At 35.4% G+C, this 19,711-nt stretch overlaps 1 protein-coding gene across 3 annotated transcripts in view; it reads left to right on the top strand.

The window, feature by feature from the left end:
• HERC4 (HECT and RLD domain containing E3 ubiquitin protein ligase 4) overlaps positions 1–17,363 on the top strand; it is a 133,699-nt gene extending 116,336 nt beyond the window's left edge. For all 3 annotated transcript variants that reach the window (XM_060126689.1, XM_060126690.1, XM_060126688.1), the window contains 6 exons: positions 3,718–3,884; positions 4,534–4,600; positions 7,025–7,107; positions 10,507–10,690; positions 15,706–15,808; positions 16,694–17,363. In XM_060126689.1, the coding sequence (XP_059982672.1) occupies positions 3,718–3,884; positions 4,534–4,600; positions 7,025–7,107; positions 10,507–10,690; positions 15,706–15,808; positions 16,694–16,902 (813 nt within the window). In that variant the 3' untranslated portion in view covers positions 16,903–17,363. The remainder of the gene's footprint in view (positions 1–3,717; positions 3,885–4,533; positions 4,601–7,024; positions 7,108–10,506; positions 10,691–15,705; positions 15,809–16,693) is intronic.
• Positions 17,364–19,711: the final 2,348 nt, after the last annotated feature.

Genomic DNA, 19,711 nt, shown 5'->3' with positions numbered 1-19,711 from the left:
TGTACTGCCAAAAAAAAAAAAAAAAAAAAAAAGAATCACCATTAGGTTTTGTTGCTTTGTGTATTGCTTTTCCATTCTCATTTCATTTATCTCCACTTTAATCTTTATTATTTCCCCCCTCTGCTAGGTTTGGGTTTGGTTTGCTCTTCTTTTTGTAGCTCCTTAGGATATAAAGTTAGGTTATTTATTTGAGAAATTGTTTCTTTTTAATTAATTAATTAATTTTTTTATTTGGCTGCGTCGGGTCTTAGTTGTGGCACACAGGATCTTCGTTGCGGTGCGCGGGCCTCTCTCTAGCTGTGGTGCGTGGGCTCAGTAGTTGCAGTGCACGGGCCCAGTAGTTGTGGCACACGGGCTCCAGAGCACGTGGGCTCAGTAGTTGTGGCACGCGGGCTCTCTAGTTACGGCACATGGGCTTAGTTGCCCTGTGGCATGTGAGATCCTCATTCCCCGACCAGGGATCGAACCTACGTCCCCTGCATTGGAAGGCAGATCCTTAACCACTGGGCCACCAGGGAAGTCCCCTCGTTTTTAATAGATGTTTACAAATATAAAAACTTCTTTTTGAACACTGCTTTCCCTGCATTCCATAAGTTTTTGTGTGTGTATTTTCATTTTCAGGAGTCTCTTAAGTATTTTCTGATTTCCCTTGTGATACCTTCTTTGACCCATTGGTTTTTTTAAGAGTGTGTTGTTTAATTTCCACATCTTTGTGACTTTTCCATATTTCCTTCTGATATTGATTTCTAGTTTCATTCCATTATGTTCTGAAAAGATATATTTTATGATTTTAATCTTCTTAAATGTAGTCTTTTAAAATTTATTGTTTTTCTTTGTTTCCCATAATACCTCTTATTCATCCAGTTTTCTTGTGTTTGTTTCTTTTGTCTTTTTCTTGTGGTTCTTGGCTGTTTATTATTTTAGAGTGTGACACTGAAATGCTACCTAGATACTTTATGTGTATGGGCACTGTGTACTGGCCCTATTCATAGAGTGATTAGGTGGGGGCCTCTCAAGGGTGAACCCTCAAATGTCAGCATATATAAGTTTTTTATTCTTTGTGTTTACAGGAAAGGTTGTAGCCCTGGCTGTCAGTGTTCTAGTAGTGTTCCAAACACTGCAAAGGGAAGCTAGGATTCTCACTGTTCACTGTACAGACCTTCATTTGATCCCTTTGTTTTTCTTTTTTTTCTTTTTTTTCTTTTTTTTTTTTGGCGGTACGCGGGCCTCCCACCACTGTGGCCTCTCCCATTGTGGAGCACAGGCTCCGGACGCGCAGGCTCAGCGGCCATGGCTCACGGACCCAGCCGCTCCGCGGCACGTGGGATGCTCCTGGACCGGGGCACGAACCTGCGTCCCCTGCATCGGCAGGCGGACCCTCAACCACTGCGCCACCAGGGAAGCCCGATCCCTTTGTTTAATGCAGCACCCTGACCATCAGCTACCTCAGATTTCAGAGCCTCTTTAGTTCATCCTTTCCAAAAAGGCAACAGCCTTTCCACCAAGCATCCTATTTTCAACCCCACTCTGATACCTCTTTCAGATTCTTATGTTTTACTAACTGAGCTACCTGGACTACCTCTGACTTTACAGGTATTAATTGGCACTTCCAGTTCCTGAGCCTACAGGACAGATGAACTTGTTTTTTACTGGCTTTCCTCTAAAAGCTACTGTTTCAGTTTTTTCTGCTTTACCGAAACAGACAAGCTATCCATTTACTTCTCATATTTTGAAATATTGAAATCTCTTTAGTGCTATTAAAACCCTCCCCTATTCTTTTTTTCTTGTGGGTTTATGCCATTTTTAATTCTTTATTCTCACTTAGAGGGATTTCTGGAAGAAGAGAGATTAACACATATTCAGTCTGCCCTACTTAAGAAGGACTTTCTAAACTTCAACATAATGTAGGACATCACAGAAGAAAAAGCTTAATTTGACCAATGAAAAATATGATATAACAAAACATAAAAAGCATATATGTAACAGAGATGACACAGGGTAATAACCCTGACATATGAATTCAGATACAAATATATAAGTAAACACTAGCCCCCAAAAAATAAATGGGCCAAGTATACAAAGAGGCATTTCACAAACACACAAATCCCTAATTTTCAGTATCACTAATAGTAAAAAATATATAGTAAAACAAGTTGTCATTTTTTTAACTCAGAAATATGTTTTATGTGTCTGTGGTATGTGTATGCAGATGAAAATGTGGAAAGATAGTCATTTTCCTGGACTACAAATGGCGGTACAAACTAGAACAGTTGTGGAGGAAAAGAGTTTGATAGTATGCTTAACTTTCCTTTGACTTTGAAATTCTTCCTTGCAAAGCAGAATTTCTTCTAAGGAGGTATTCCAAGCTATGGACCAAAATATATGCAAAAAAGATGCCCATCTTCTTTTGAAAATTACTAGCTAATTCGAATAATATTTATTGAGCCTTCACTGTGTGCTTCAGGAACTGTGCTAAAAGTATTTTACATACATTATTCCACTTAATCCTCACAACAACCATATGAAATTAATACTACTTTTATCTTGAAAACAGTGAGGCTAGATAATGAATGAACCAGGTCTGGAGCCCCAGATCTAGTTTAAAAATTGTTTGCTCTTAATTGTCATGCTTACTGAATTTCCTGTGACCATATGTTAATTCTCTAAAGATTACTGGGGTGGGAGAGGTGAGGGGAATAAGCATTGTTTTTAATATTTTAATAATCTAAATGTCCAACTATAGTTAAAATAGCTAACTTAGTAAGCCATGGAACTTTTATATGATATAATATGCAACCATTAAAAATTGTGTTCTGGAAGAATTTTTTTTTTAATTAATTAATTTATTTTTGGCTGCTTTGGGTCTTTGTTGCTGCGCTCAGGCTTTCTCTAGTTGCAATGAGCAGGGGCTACTCTTCATTGTGGTGCGTGGGCTTCTCACTGCAGTGACTTCTTTTATTGTGGAGCATAGGCTCTAGGCACGTGGGCTCTAGAGCGCAGGCTCAGTAGCTGTGGCGCATGGGCTTAGTTGCTCTGCGGCATGTGGGATCTTCCCGGACCAGGGCTCGAACCCGTGTCCCCTGCATTAGCAGGTGGATTCTTAACCACTGCGCCACCAGGGAGGTCCTGGAAGAATATTTAATGACATAAGAAAATACTTGTGTTGTAATTAGAAAAATGAGAAAGCCTTAAGTATAATGTTTTAAATTATTTTTCTGAACTTATAGTAGATGGAAATACATTAAAAAAATTTTTAAGTCGTTGTTTTTGGGTGTTTCTAAGTGATTGGATTACAGGTGTTTAATTCATTTTCTTCTTTAGGTTTTTTATTTTCCAAATTTTGAATGTGTATAATTTTTTAAATCAGAAAAAATATTCTAGTAATCATTTCATTTATTAATGTAATGCTTAAAGATGTGAAAACGATTCTATTTCTGGGGAAAAAGCCAGTTGTGAAATTATATATTTAGTATCATCTCAACTAAATTTTAATTTTGTTTGTCCCAGAAAATACGTTGAATGCAAATGTGCAAAAATACTAACAGTGGTATTGTCCCAGGGAGATGGGAATGAGAATGAACTTTTTTCCTATTATTCATTACTTTTTTCTGTGTCTCCAAAATTTTCTACCACAAGTATGTGTTTTTGTAATCAGAGAAAGTTTAATGTTTTAACTTGGAGAACAAGTCTTTACTTATTTTTCCCTTATAATTTTAGACATTTGAAGACAGTGATTTGTTCCACTTGATTGGTGTTATCTGTGGATTAGCAATTTATAATTTTACTATTGTGGACCTCCATTTTCCTTTGGCTTTGTATAAGAAACTGCTAAAAAAGAAGCCATCTCTGGATGATTTGAAAGAACTAATGCCTGATGTTGGGAGGTTAGTTGTAAAAAGTGGCAAGAGTGGGGTTTAGAAAATAGGAAATGGGGAATGTCCAGAAGCTTTCCTTTTAGGAATAATTATGTTTCTGTTGTTCTTGTTGAATTTCCAAAATAAACTAATAGCCCTTCTAATACAGGAAAACCCATTGTGTTACTCAGACTGAGAATTTTCTGCTGAAAGCGTTATGTGTATAAAACCATGTACTGAATTTTTAGTTTAACAATACTTTGTGAATATCTGATAATAAATTTAGGAAGGTAATGTTTCCTGAATGTAGTTAAATGATTTATTTGGACTTTTACTTCTAATCACCTTCATTCCTACATGTAATATGTAAAGTTTCTTTTTATTTATTACATAAAATGGAATAAAAATTGTATATAAATAAGAACAAGCGTTGAAAATAGGTGGATACATGTTTTTGTATTCAAAGCAGGAGATGAAAGCCTTAGAGTAGGTTTTTTTTTCTTCAGCATTGTTTATAAGTTTTCCATTGTACATCCACCATTCTGAAACAAATATAAAAGTACAAATTAACAAAAGGATTTGATCAAGAATGAATGAAAATATATACTTAGTCATAAGCAAAATAGTCAAAATACTCAATAATATTTTACTTCAAAGAAACATATATATTGTTTTTCAGAAGCATGCAACAGTTACTGGATTATCCAGAAGATGATGTTGAGGAAACATTTTGTCTTAATTTTACGGTAAGATGAAAAGACATAGAGTAGCCTGAGTGTTCATCATCCCTTTTTATTTATCAGCTGTGCCTTATGGTTTTTCTTTATTTTAATGGATGGTATTCTTAAAGAACCCTTTAGCTAACATTTATTGAGCATTAACTATATGCTAGTCACAGTACATGCATTATTTCATTTAATCCTCATAATCCCAAGAGATAGGTATTATTATCCTTATTTTACATATAAAGAAAACTGAAAACAATCATCACACTTCAGAGATAGTATTTGTATCCAGCTCTGTGACTTCAAAGCCTATGTTGTTTAACATTATACTAAAGATCTTTACAAATACAAGGGGTCCTCTTTATTAAAGTGTTCATTTTTTGAGTCTGCAATTACAAGAATGTTTAGAGAAGCATAGGTTATTGTAACATGAAAATATTCACTAATGAATTTGCCACCTAAAAGATTAATTCCCACTCAGATATCCCTTTCACACTAACATTCATCCTTGCCTATTTAGTCTTACGGTTGGATGCAATACAAATACAAATACATTGGAATATTATTTGGAAGATGAAATTGCAAATCTTGTAAAAGATGCAGAACTTAATTCTCTGAGAGGGGTGTTCAGTAAATCATCCAGTTACATGCAAATCCATTGACAAATGAGAATCTGGCAGAAGTAGACTAGTTGACAACTAAAGAAGAGAAAATCAGGAAGGATTATAAGTCACTTCAGAAGTAACAATTTCAGTATTATAAATTAGACTCTTGGGAAAATGGTAAAACCTTCAGTTTTTCTTTTTTTATGTCTTTTCAAAAACTTTGTTTGTCCCCCACCCCTAAACAGTTCTCTTTATGTTTTTATGGTCAAAGCTGACAAAAGCTACCATATTCCACTATCACACAACTTGCCAAAAAATTATGTGCCCCCTCAATAAAGTTTATCCATTCTTTGATCATTTTAAGAATTGGCACATAGTTTAGTTGTAAGAAAATTTGATAGATTTAGGGGAAATAAGTTAATTTATTTTAGTAATGTTTAATAGTTTTCAAGAAAAAAAATTCTCCTTGGACTTCTGTTTACTATGAAATTTTAGTTCTCCTTTTCAGTTGATTCACTTATAACCATGTCAGTTATCATTGAATCTTTACTGTTCATCTCAAGTGACTGAAACATTGGGTTCCAAGCAGTTTAATTTCTGATTTATCAATCACCAAGTTTGTGAATGCTTAGTATATCTAAGAACTGTGGTAATTGAAACATTCCTTCCTACTACCATTTCTTTCCCAGACGTTCAGTGGCTCTTTATTACTTGTAGAATAATAGCTTTATAATGGACTTAAAAGACCTTTGTAATCTGGCTTTCTTTCTAACTTTCATTGTATCCTTCCATTCATACTGCATTTTGTCATGTCTCACAATATTCTTTTATATACCTTACCATCCCTGCTTTTTAGGGGCATACTTTTTTTTGATATTTGCTCTTATATCTATTCTTTTGTTCAATCTCTGTACTCAGTCAGAAATTTCCACCCTCTCCTAATCTTTCAGAGCCCTACTTACCCTTCCAGGTGCTTTTCAAATGACATTTCTTCCTAAAGGTTTTTAATACTTCCTCTAGTTAGAAGTAAGTTTTCTTTCTTCTGTGGTCTGGTAGTATTTTGTTCATGTCTGTATTATAGCATTGATTTTATTATAATGAGTTGTTTACATATCACATTTCTCCTCTTTCATTAAATAGTAAACTCCAGAGCAGGGATTTATTCATCTCTTATCATCCCACTCCCACCATAGTGTTTTATAGACAACAGATACTAAAAAAAATGTTTTAAAAGAAGAGGATAATATTCCAAAAAAAAGGGAATAGGAAGAAGAAAGATTGAAAGGTGGGAATGGTAACATTAGGAAAATGAGTACACTAGTAAGGGAAATTAAAAGTTTCAAAATAACCGACTCTTTATAGACCAAATTAATGGCAAACTGGAAGAACAACTTGTAATTAAGAATGCAGCAAGGAAGAATTCAAGAGTAGCAGCTATCATGTGGGAAGAATGCATAGCTAGTCTAAACTGAATGCATTCTGACTTCGAGTCTTTCACTTGTCCGTGGAAAACATCCTTTCTAATATTTTACTCCTGTAGTGACCCTTCTGAAGTTTTACACATGATAAATACTCAGTTTCCTGTTTTTAACAAACCAAACACTTGTTGATTTGTAATTAGTTAGTCAAGGTAGGATTTCAAACTGCCAGAGAAGATGAAGATTTCTAGTTGTGGCTTTATGCAGAATTCACAAATAAGCTTATGGTAGCAGAATTTTACTGCAAATTTATTACTTCTTATATTTAATGAGAGAAAGGTAGATTATAATAATAGGTTATTAAAATAATCTAATAAGTTTTGAGTCTGACATTGACTTTTTTTAAAAATTTAAATTAATAGATCACAGTTGAAAACTTTGGTGCAACAGAAGTGAAAGAACTGGTTCTAAATGGTGCAGACACAGCTGTTAACAAACAAAATCGGTAAGTGAATTATAAGCAGCATCAGTGGTAGTAAAAAGATTCAGTAGGCATTTTCTTCTGTATTTAGAAATATGTCACGACCTTAAGTTTTTACTCAGGTAAAACTTACTTTGAATGGTAAGGACGTAATTAATCTTCCTTTTGCTCCTTTTAAGACATTAATAAAGGGATTAAAAGATCATTAACAACAAGAACAAAGAGAAGGGAGAGGAGACAACAGCAAACTCATTTTTGGAAGCTAGAAGCCAGTGGTGCCTAACTTCAGCCAGCCAGAAAAAGCTGCAACATAAGATGGACTGGGAACCAAGAAGGCAGACAGTTCATATTGCAGAACAGAGGCCTCAGGCACTGAGAATAAAAAACAGGTTAAAATGTGTATGTCTGTGGAGTTTAAGGGGAAGCTGGAAACAGAAAGATTGGCTGTTATAAGAAGCAGTTAGAAACCCATTTCCCTTAGTACACAAGTAGCTGGCAACTTCCCCTCTCCAGCCTAGGCAGATTGGAAACTTACATTCTGGGGAGATTGAACTAAAGGAACTGTGGATTTGAGGGCAGTTAGGTACAGCCAGGGACAAAGCGCTGAAATGAAAACAGGGAGATTAAGTGACAGTCTACAGCTCCCTCCTCCTTGACACTCTATATTGGAGGATTCTTCTCTGGGAAAACTGCCTAACTTTTAAATGTAAGTGAATAACCAAAGATCAGTAGACATTTAAGAAAGGACCAAAACAGTGAAAAAGAATGCCAAGGAAACACAAACAGTGTAGGATGAAAAACAAAACTTCAATGAAAATTGAAATCAGTATCCTCAAGATGGTAAGAGTAGCATCCATAAGGATACTATTAAAAACTGAAAAAAATTCACTGAAGGAAATGGAATGAATGAAATTTGTCAAAGAAATGGTACGAAAAAAAACTTCCCAGAACTGAATGACATGCCTTTTAAGATGGAAAGCATGTGAACTGAAAAAACATATGCCAAAGCAAAAATACATGAAATTTCAAAACCCAAAGAAAAAGGGACCCTAAAACCTTTCAGAAAAAAAAAAAGCAGACCATACGCAAAGAATTAAGAATCAAAATAACATCAGGCTTCTAAAGAATGACACTGAAGCTAGGAGATCAAAATTCTGGGAAAAAAATTATTTTTAACATAGAATTCTATATTGAAACTATCAAGTATGTGGTGTATAAAAACATTTTTATACATGCAGAGTCTCAGAGAATTTACTTCCAGCGCATTTTTCTTAAGAATGTGTGGAGGATGTGTCCTACCAAAACAAGGAATTGAACCAAGAACGAGGAAGACAGGGGATCCAAAAAAAAACAAATAGGAGAGACAAAGAGGAACAGCAGTGTGTACATGATTTAGAAAGAGCAGTCAGTCTGCGGTAGATCAAGAAGATGGAGGGCTCCAGGAGGAATGTCTTCAGGAGAAAAATGCAACCTAAAATATTTGAATGAATCTAGAGGAGATTGACATTTCTGTTGAAGTTGGAGATGAGGTAGCAACCTAAGGGAAACAAAAGTTCTTTTTAAGAAAAGTAATCATAGAATACTCCCTAGCTGAATATTTATAATCATAAAAATGTTAACAATAAATATTGAACCAATATTCAGTATTCACTGCATCAGATAATATTTATAATTGTAAATCAAGGAATAACAATAGAACTGTGTTGTTGAAGTTTGAAGGTAAATATCAGAAGGAATAGCAAAAATAGTTAACACATAGTTTTCTTCAAATTGCCAGGGACTTGATCCAAATGATTATAATCCTGATTCTACTACTTAGAAGCTGTATAACTAAGTTTAGGTAAATTAGTTTATGTCTCCATGCCTCATAGTCTCTTTTTCCATAAAATGGGATGATAAATTATACATACTTCATGGGTTTATTTTGAGGATTAAATGAGGCGATAATTTTAAAATGCTTAGAGTAGTACCTAGCACATGTATGTGCTCAGTAAATGTTGGCTGTTAGGATTATTACTGTTTGACATTTTAAAATGTATATACTTCTACTTTGATAAAAAATAAAGCTGTTTTAAAAATAATGTGAAAATAATTTAGGTCTTTCTACTTACCCTTTAAAAAAAAGCTTGGTTTTGAAAAACTTTGACTATGATTTAGAAAGATTGTTTTTTTCAGCTTTTAAAGTTTCTATTGTTGGACTAATTCTTTAAGTTTCTAACAAATATTGTTTCCCATAGGTTATTTAGAAGTAATTTAAAGAATTTTGATCTTTGTACTGCCAGTCCTAGTTACATAATGAAAGTGTTGAAGGCAAAAATGTTAGCCCATAAAACAATTTAACCTTTTGTACTTAAGAGACTTAACTAGTATAAATTTGACTTTCTCATTAGATTAATTATAAAATTATGCATTACAAAATTATCTGTTTCTTCTCATCAGAACCTTATGCTGATAAGCATATGCTATTATTAATTTTTCCTTAGGGCCACCCAGTTTTATAATATCCTCCTTTAACCTTTTTTTTTTTCCCTCTTTGTAGATGCAGTTTGGTATTATTTTAAACTTTGCTAAAATGATTATCTGTAGATGACTAAATTTACCAGTATTCCCATTTATAGAATCATCCTTTTTAATTTGGAAAACAGGAGTATGAAATATCGAAATCCTCTAGTACCCATTCTCATTATTGGTTTGACCAGATAGCTCATAAAGTGTTTGTGGCTAACAGAACAAATTGAATAAAATTGTAGTTCTAATTACTGGGTAAAGGGGTTTCCTTTTGTATCATAACAGGAAGAAAAGCATCCAAAGTGTTCATGTGTATGTGTGTATTTATAAGTATGTGCACATACATTTGAAAAGAAACTGCACTTGTAATCTTTAATGATTATCCTTAAAGAATACTTAGTGTCCCTCTTGGGTTTTTAGTTTTTTAAATAAATTGTGTTATCAGATTCCTTGAAACCCAAGGAAAAACAGACTGTAGTCTGTCAAATAGTCTGAATCCCAAAGCTCTCATTTTTTTTTGTCACCTAGTATTTTTAAGAGATTATTCTTTTTAGGGATGTATGTGGATGGTACGTATAAATTCTGAATGATTTGTGAATTAAAAAAATTTTTTATAGCCGTTTGTATCATCATTCTCCCCATTAGGAAATGAAATCTTTCACTTAGAAATAGCCTAAGAATGGCTTTAAATGAGAGATTGTACATGCCTCATAGATATACCAGATTTTTGTATAGAAAGAATAATAGACTTCTTCATAAAGACTTTGTCCCTTTGAACCTTACTCATACTTTCTCAGTTTTATACATAAGTAGCAAAAAGTACAGCTGCATTGAAAGTTTTAATAAGACTTCAATATGTATTCTCTATAAAAAATGATATTTATATTCTGTGCATGTGTGCTTTTTCATTTCTAGGCAGGAGTTTGTTGATGCTTATGTGGATTACATATTCAATAAATCAGTGGCTTCCTTATTTGATGCTTTTCATGCGGGCTTTCATAAGGTCTGTGGAGGAAAAGTCCTTCAGCTCTTCCAGCCTAATGAACTACAAGCAATGGTTATTGGAAATACAAATTATGACTGGAAGGAACTGGAAAAGGTAGGGGAAAACAAATCTCTGATATTGTTTAAATGGAAAGGCAAAAGGAAAACATGGCTTGTTGATGGAAATCTTGCTCTTTCATTTATTATTTTCCATTTTACACTGTTTAGTACTATCGTTTTTATAGGAAAACACTGTACCCTTCTTACTCCACAATGAATGAATTTTAATTATATGAATTAGATAGCATTTTTATATCTCTGGTATTGGTGGTATTCATATAGAAAAATATTATCTGTGACAGAGGCTGAATAGAAGCCCCAGCTAAAACTGAATGGGCTTTCATTCTGCCTCAATCCTAGGAAAACCATTATGAAAAGCACTCACAGTGATTAAGATCTTTGTTTCCTTTTTTTCTGATTAGTCTCAATGTTAAGTTTTTTATCAGAGAATAAATAATACTCATGATTTTCATTACTGATGCCTTAACCAATACAGGAAACTTTAGGGAGAAGATTGGGAATTTTTAAACAACTTTTTTCTTTTCCTTCTTTTCTATACAAGTAATTCTCAGATATTTCTTCAGCTAAACATTTAGTGAAAAGTGCTACGTTAGGTCAACTTTAAGAAAGATGTATGCAGGGTTGATCTGTACATTTTTCCATCTTTGTAATCTAGCAACCTCTGATACAGCTTTTGCATTAGTAGTTCTATACTGTATACCTGTTAAGTTAGCTAACATTAAAAAATATGTTATTAAGTCTAACAAGGATACAAAGCATTGGGAACTTTCACACATCGCTGTTGAGAATACAAATGATACAGCCACTTTGGAAACAGTTTGACATTTTCTTATAAAATTAAACATATATTTGTTACATTCTCTAGCAGTTCCATTCCTAGATATTATGTTCACACAAAAATCTGTAAACAAGGGAGGAAAGAAGCATTATTGTTTAATGGGTACAGAGTTTCAGTTTTGGAAGATGAAAAGCTTCTTCTGGAGATGGAAAGTGGTGATGGTTGCATGTAATGCCAATGTATTTAATGCTACCAAACTGTACACTTTAAAAAGGTTAAGATGATCAGCTTCAGGTTATGTGTATTTTACTACAAGTTTTTTTTTTAATTATGTTTTTAAAAATCTGCAAACAAGTCAAACAACACAGATATCCTTCAGTGGGTGAATGGATAAACCAACTGTGCTGCATCCATACAGTAGAATACTACTGTGTGTTAAAACGGAAGGCACTATTGACACATGCAATGCCTGAGATAACTCTCAGAGTCCTTATGCTGAGTGAAAGAAGTCAGTCTCAGAGAATTACATACTATATGATTCCACTTATATGACATTCTTGAAAAGCCAAAACTATGGTGAACAGGGGCTAGGGATGGAGAGAGTGTGACTGCAGAGGGGTAACACAAGAGAGTTCTTTGGGTTGATGGAATTGTTCAGTATCCTGATTGTGGTGGTGGTTTATCTCTGCATGTGTTTCAAACTCATGGAACTATACACACATCAGAAAAAGTCAATTTTACTGTGTAATAATCTAGGGAATAAAAGTTTTAAATTAAAAAAAAGTTAGGACTTCTGGTTAGACGTATTGGAATAAACACATTTTTCTCTGCTCCCTCCCAAAATCTCACTAGAATGACAGTAAAGGAATAAAAATAGGAATAACCACCCCCACCCCACCCCCAAAAAAAATACAGTGAGCAAGAGAAAAAATAGTTTTAGAAGATAGAAAGTAGGTGGATGGGGACTTCCCTGGTGGTCCAATGGTAAGGAATCCACCTTCCAACGCAGGGGAGGTGCGTTTGATCCCTGGTCAGGGAACTAAGATCCCACATGCCGCGGGACAACTAAGCCCGCCCGCCACAACTACTGAGCTCGCACGCCTCAGCAAGAGAGCCTGCACACCGCAAACTACAGAGCCCACACGCTCTGGAGCCCCCACGCCACAACTAGAGAGAGAAAACCTGCATGCCACAACTAGAGAGAGACCCGAACAGACAGTGGCACCATAACAAGAAGATCCCGCATGCCTCAACAAAGATCCCGTGCTGCAGCTAAGTAAGACCCGATGCAGCCAAAAAAAATAAGGAAAATAAATAAATAAAATAAATATTTTTAAAAAGAGAGAGAATAGGTGGATGAGTTGAGTGACTTAGAACAAAGAAAATTGAATTTGAAGCCTCCAGAGGGACAGGGTTGTCAAGAGGCAACCCGTGTCACAATGTAGAATCTCTGAAGGCTCAGGAATTGGCACATTATGCTACTGTAATGGCAGGGATGCAGGGCAGGGCTAAGAGCAATAGGATTACTTCAGAGCTAACTTAAGGAATTATTAGACCTCTCACATCCCCTTTCCTACCCAGCAAAATACAACTCTGGAGAGAGGCTTTAGAATCTGGGAAAACAGGTAGAACTGAAGCTGGCACTCAGAAAGCTGGTAGCCAGGCTTAAATCCTCTAGGAAGGAGAGTGAAGATTTCTTTTTGGGGGTAAATTGATCTGCTGAAGAGAAGAAAGCTGTATTGACTTTAAGGATACCCCAGTGGAAATGGACCCCACCTCCAGTCACTCTACAATGAAAACAATGTAATGACCTCTCATCACACTTTAGATCCTACACAGTTTATCCTTCTTGCCTCATCTTCTTTCATTCCTCCTCTCACTCTGCTTCAGCCTTATTGGCTTCTTTGCTGAGCCTAGAACCCTTCAGTCTTGTGGCCTTTCTATTTCCTGTGCCTGGAATTCCCTTCACCTTGGTAATTCCAAATGTTTCTTGCTCTCACTTCCTTTATGTCTTTATATCTTTTCAGAGACCTTCACTCGGTAACTTACTAAAAATTGCACATGTGCACATATACATCCCTATCTCCCTTCTGTGCTTTTATTTTTCTTCTTTGAATTTGACTAAATAAAACTTTAATTGTCTTTACTGTCTGCTGCTCCTTACTCCCCACTACAAATGTAGGCACCATAAAGGCAGGATTTTTTTCTCTGTGTTCACTGCTTTATTTCCAGAGCCTTAGAAGGGTACTCAGCAAGTAGTTAAAACCTTGCCTGAAGATATAACTGATAGAAGTGTTCATTCAGTAAGACAGGACATTTTTTTAAGTATATTTTAGTGTACTTAGTATACTTAGTTTTTTCCACTGTGTATCTGATTCATTATAATTTCATTGATTATGATTTATGACTTTAGATGCTCTTCTTCATCAGGACTGTGTACACATTTCCCCAGAACCATCTTGAGGTTTAAAAAAAAAAAGGAAAATAGAAAAAACTAGGCATCCTTCTTTCATTTCCCTAACATGGTCACAGACTAATTCAAACAAGTTAATACATCAGCTGATTTCTAAAATTCAAACCATTTTCTCCAAACCTTTATAAATTAATAGCAAGGGCTTCCCTGGTAGCACAGTGGTTGAGAGTCCGCCTGCCGATGCAGGGGAAACGGGTTCGTGCCCCGGTCCGGGAAGATCCCACACGCCGCGGAGCGGCTGGGCCCGTGAGCCATGGCCGCTGAGCCTGCGCGTGCGGAGCCTGTGCTCCGCAAGGGGAGAGGCCACAACAGTGAGAGGCCCGCGTACCGCAAAAAAAAAAATTTAATAGCAAATGTGTTGTGGATTTCTCAGGCATTCAGTCATTGAGATAATCATGGCCTCAAAAAGAGCCCCAAATTCAAGAAGCCCACAAGCAGATATTCATTGAGCCCCTACTGGTTGCCTGATACTATGCAACAGATTAGGAAGAGAGCAGTAAGTAAGATTGAGACATGGTCTTTGTCCTCTAGTAAGGAAGCTGGACATTAAGTAATTGAACTGTGATGAATATAAAGGAAGGGAGTTTAGTGAATGGTATATAAGGAGAAGCCTGACCTAGGCTACAGAAACTGGGAAAGCGTCTCATAGATGGTACACTCCACCAGGTAAGTAAGAACTTTGTTCACTGAAGTTTCCCCACGGCCCCAAACTTTGACTAAAGCTCATTATATATGTGTTGAATGAGTCAATGAATGAATTAGGTGACATTTAATCTGAACCCTAAAGGATAAATAGAAATTAGCCTGATGAACAAAGAAAGGAGTGTGTTGTTAAAGGGGAAGGGTATTAGCTGTTTTGTTGCAAATTACCCCAAAACATAGTGGCTGAAAGATGACAGTGACATTTATTGTCTCCCATAGTTTCTGAGGGTCTGGAATTCAGAGGTGTATTTAGTCCAGTGATTTTAGCTCAGAGGTCTCTCACGTGGTTGCAGTCATAATACTGACTGTTGCTGTTAGTCATCTGAGATTTAAGGATAGAATTTCCCTTCCAAGATGGCTCACTCACATGGCTGTTGACCAAAGGCCTCAGAATCTCACCATGAGGACCTCTCCATGGGGCTGTTTGAATGTCCTCATGAAATGGCAGCTGGCTCCCCCTTAGAGGGAGTGATCAAAAAGAAGCTAAAGCTACAGAAGTTTTTGTCATCTAGCCTCAGAAGTCATGCATTCTCATATCTACAATATCCTAATCATTAGAGGTCAGGTCTGTTCAGTGTGGGAAGGGACTACACAAGGGCATGAATAGCAGGAGGCAGAGATCTTTGAGGGCCATCTTGGAAACTACCACAGAAAATTACTCTTAGAACCATTTATTTTTTAAAGAGAAGACAGAATAATACAAAATAATTAGTATGACTTCTGTTCATCAATATAGGGAAAGAAAATCTTATAATTATTACAGATACTTAATTCCATGTTGAACTTTAATAATCCATTAATATTTTAGTAATTCTGGTTTATCCTTTAAATATTTACTTTGGAAGATGATATTACAATCCTATCATGTTCTTTGAATTGGGAGGGGGGAGACATTTCTGCTGATTCATACATATTTTCTTCCCTTTCCCTTGGAACTAACAGTTGCAAAATGCCCAAGAAGTAGTAAGTAGTTAACTGAATCACATGAGTTTCAAACACCTGGACAATGTTAGCTTTATGTGGTAAGGAAGCCAGTTTGTCAGATTTGAGATAAAACATATCTCTTAATATTAATAAAAGGTTGTGTTGTTTTTAGAATACAGAATACAAAGGAGAATATTGGGCAGAACATCCTACAATAAAAATGTTTTGGGAAGTATTTCACGAATTACCATTGGAAAAGAAAAAGCAATTTTTGTGTAAGTATTTCTAATTTTGTGTTTTGTGAGAATGGAATCTAATAAACTTATTCTCACAGGAGATTAATTGATTCACTTTAGTGGGTAAGGTTTTTTCCTTATTATATACCAAGGTCCTGTTTTTAATTTTTCTAATCTACATTATTACATGTGTTTTCATATTTTGAAAGCTAAATTCAGTTAGCTTCCAAAATAGAATTGTTTCTTTCAGATGAAAGAAAACAATTTATAACACTGATTACAATAAACTAGGGATGTAATTCCTTTTAGAATTTCTAAAAAGATCTCTGCAGTATAGCTCTTTTCTGTGTTCAGTCTTCATTTTCTTTTTTTCCTTGCTTCTGCATGAAAACTTTGGGAATTGGTGTAAAAAATAGAACTCTTCTATTCCAGGACTTCTCTTATTTATAGGCTAATCTGTGTCTGTTTTGCATATCGTAGGATGACAGGTCATTCTTCAGTGATTTGAGATTTGGCTGCCAATTATAAATTTCTGTTTAAAAATGACAGAAACAAGACAAGTAGGAAAAGGGATCATAATCAAAACTGCATTTTGTTTATAAACTAGTTCTAAATGGCTATTCTTTTCAAAAAGAAGTTTTCTTAGAATGTTTCAGGGACAATAGTAATTCATGTACCAAACATTTATTAAGCATCTCCTGTGTGCTAATATTAAGATTACACTTTTAAAGAAAAAATATTGTTTGGATGTGTCTCAAAATCATGCTTCCACAAATTCTGGAGATAGGCTTCCAGTAGAAGTAACATTTCCATTAGAGCAAATGTTACTGTAAAGCTTTGCTGTGGTGATTGTCTTAATAACTTGATACTCCATATTGTTGTTTTGATAAAAAGTAGTTGGCTCAATGGTTTTTTTCTTGGCAGTATTTTTGACAGGTAGTGATCGCATTCCTATTCTTGGTATGAAGAGTCTAATACTAGTCATCCAGTCAACAGGAGGTGGTGAGGAATATCTCCCAGTTTCCCATACCTGTTTTAATCTTCTGGATCTTCCAAAATACACGGACAAAGAAACTCTACGCTCTAAACTGATCCAAGCTATTGACCACAATGAAGGTTTCAGTTTAATATAACTTTGGAGTTATAACTATTCAGTTTACTGCAAAAGCATTAAACTCACTATTAGTGTGTTTTTTTGTGGTGATGAATCCAGCAAGGTGACAGAGGTACTATTATAATTCTTACTTGCAAAATGTTCAATGCAATGAGTATTCATGAAAGCCAAAAAACATTAAAGGAAATGAACAAACTGTGTTAATATTAAACTTACTGTACAGAACCATGGATTTTTTTTTTGCCATCTTCCAATAAACATACAAGTATTGTGAATACATGGGAGTTTTACTAACATGAATTTTAAGAGTTTGCATATTTCACAAATGATCTGGTGTGTGAGTGCATGAAAATGTTGCTTAATTTTTCTTCAATCACGGCTCAAAAACCTTTAACTTTGGCCTGCAATAGTCATTTGATTATTTTTTCATTTTGTAAATACTGTTAAGTTTTGTAATAAAATAGTTATGTTCTGATACCAGTACAGTTTCTATGGTTGTAATTGAACTGAGCTTTTAAGGGTTAAAAATTATTATTTAAACCTTATTCTGAGAATCTGTGAAAGCAAAAAATTAGTATGGTGAAAATAGTCTTTGCTTTTTTGCTAGAATACATGTCCTTGTGCAAATTTAAATTACAAATAGAGTTCTCTAAATAACTTATAGTTCTTTCCTTTTGTGACTCTTGAGATACTATTGATAAATGGGAGGTTATCAGAAAGCTTAATATTTAGTAATGGAAGAACTTTGTCCTACAGTTGCCAGAATACAGTCACTGACTACTGTGAGAACCAGTCACTGGGTTATAGCTTTTAAAACTATTGCTGCTGTAGGTTGGTATTTAAACGGAATTTTCAGTGCTTTAGAACTGTTTACTTGAATTTTAAGAAACATCTTAACAGTTTTATGGTGCTGATGCTTAGTTATCTCCTGTCATTAAATTGTAACACTGAGTGATGCAACACATGTGACTTTCTACTATAATGCAACTGTTTTTTTTAATTTATTTTTTAAATGCCATGAAAACTGTTTAAATATTATTCATTGGTTTAATATTTAAACTTTCATTGGTTCTCACATAAGATTCCAAATTCTTCAAAAAGAGTAATGTCTCAGGGAAGGTCTCTTAAAATTTTGGATAGTTCCCATTCCCATACAAATTCATCCATCATTTTATAGAGGTCCCCAAGTCTCTTATCTGTAATTCTAAAATCCAGAACAACTCTGGAAAAAAATTGTATATATAATTTTACAGCAAAACCTGATCTGAACTGTTGAGGCTATTTATGGTATTAAATGGGACTATTCGTACGTTTTACTGTGGCAATGTTTAATGTTTGATTACTTTCTGTGTTTGATCTAGGTGCTGCCTCAGACCTCTATGGGTTGCTACATTATGTGTGCTTTAAAAAATTCTTTAACATTCATAATTCCAAAATGCTGCAGATGAGCCCAAGGGTTTTGGAGAAGGGATTGTGGACCTGTACTTTTATTAACTTCATTTATTTATTTATATTTTGTCTGCGTTGGATCTTTGTTGCTGCGCACTGTCTTTCTCTGCGGCAAGTGGGGGCTACTCTTCGTTGCGGTGCACGGGCTTCTCACTGCGGTGGCTTCTCATGTCGTGGAGCACAGGCTGTAGGTGTCCGGGCTCCAGTAGTTGCAGCACGGGGGCTCAATAGTTGGGGCGCACGGGCTTAGTTGCTCCACAGCATGTGGGATCTTCCCAGACCAGGGACTGAACCCGTGGCAGGCGGATTCTGAACCACTGTGCCATCAGGGAAGTCCCATGGATGCCTGTACTTTTAAGTAGTTTAACTTAACAAACTTTGGTGGACCATAGGTGTCTTTCTATAGATACAAGCCCTAATAATTTTCCTTAAAGTACATTTTTCCCAATGAAAATTCTTCCATATATGTTATTATACTATTTCTCTGCACATCCATTCCTTGAGAATATTGATTATTCACATCAAAAACTAAACGTTACGTATCAGATGCTTTTTTTTTTTAGTAACCTCTGTTTGCTATGAAGCTCACCTGTGAAGTAGCAGCCACTTTGGATTAATACAGGTGGAGTTCGTTTAACAAATATTTTAACAAGGGCCTGACATCTTACCTGGGAACACAACAGTACAAGGCATAATTTGGGTAAGTCTGATATTTTCCTGTTTCTGTTGCTGCAGACCTACAGTAGAATTAACAGCAGGGAGATTCATGGTAGAAAATTAAAATACCACTGAAGATTTTTCAAATTGCCATTTGCTTATTAAGAAGCAACAAAAATACCGAGCTTTATAGATTAGAAAGTAGGCAAATGCTGAGTTCATTAAATTATAAGGACCATGATTAGTGAGTTGGCTAAACTTTTGAAAATACTTGGCCTCCACACAGACCTATTTGTAAGAGCAACTGTATGTTTTTAGCTCCCGTTTTAAGTCAGTAGTAATTTTAACCAATAGCCATTGTTCAGACTGATTGAGAAGGCAGTAGAACCAAGACACGCCTTTAAGTTGGCATGAAATAAAACCAGAATGTAGTTTTCAAAAGAGAGACCTAAATTAAGAGCTCCAGCCTTCACATAGGGCCCACTCATAAGGACCATTCATTAGGGTTATTTCTAACAGGTTTGGTTTTTTTTTTTTTGCACTGTAGATGATCTTCACTGCATTTAGTTTAAGCAAGTTTTTTGATGAAGTGTAACATGTAGAAGGCAGTCTTCCTCCGCATATGGTGAGCTCTCTTAAAGCACGGGCGAGTGGCCCTGCTCCCAGCCTCTTCCCAATCCCCAGCCTGTTTTGCACTTGGGCCACATCCAAACTCCTTATTA

This window comes from Lagenorhynchus albirostris, chromosome 16 (genome assembly GCF_949774975.1).
Source record: "Lagenorhynchus albirostris chromosome 16, mLagAlb1.1, whole genome shotgun sequence".
Taxonomy (NCBI): Eukaryota; Metazoa; Chordata; class Mammalia; order Artiodactyla; family Delphinidae; genus Lagenorhynchus; species Lagenorhynchus albirostris.
This window is presented reverse-complemented; position numbering and strand designations above follow the sequence as displayed.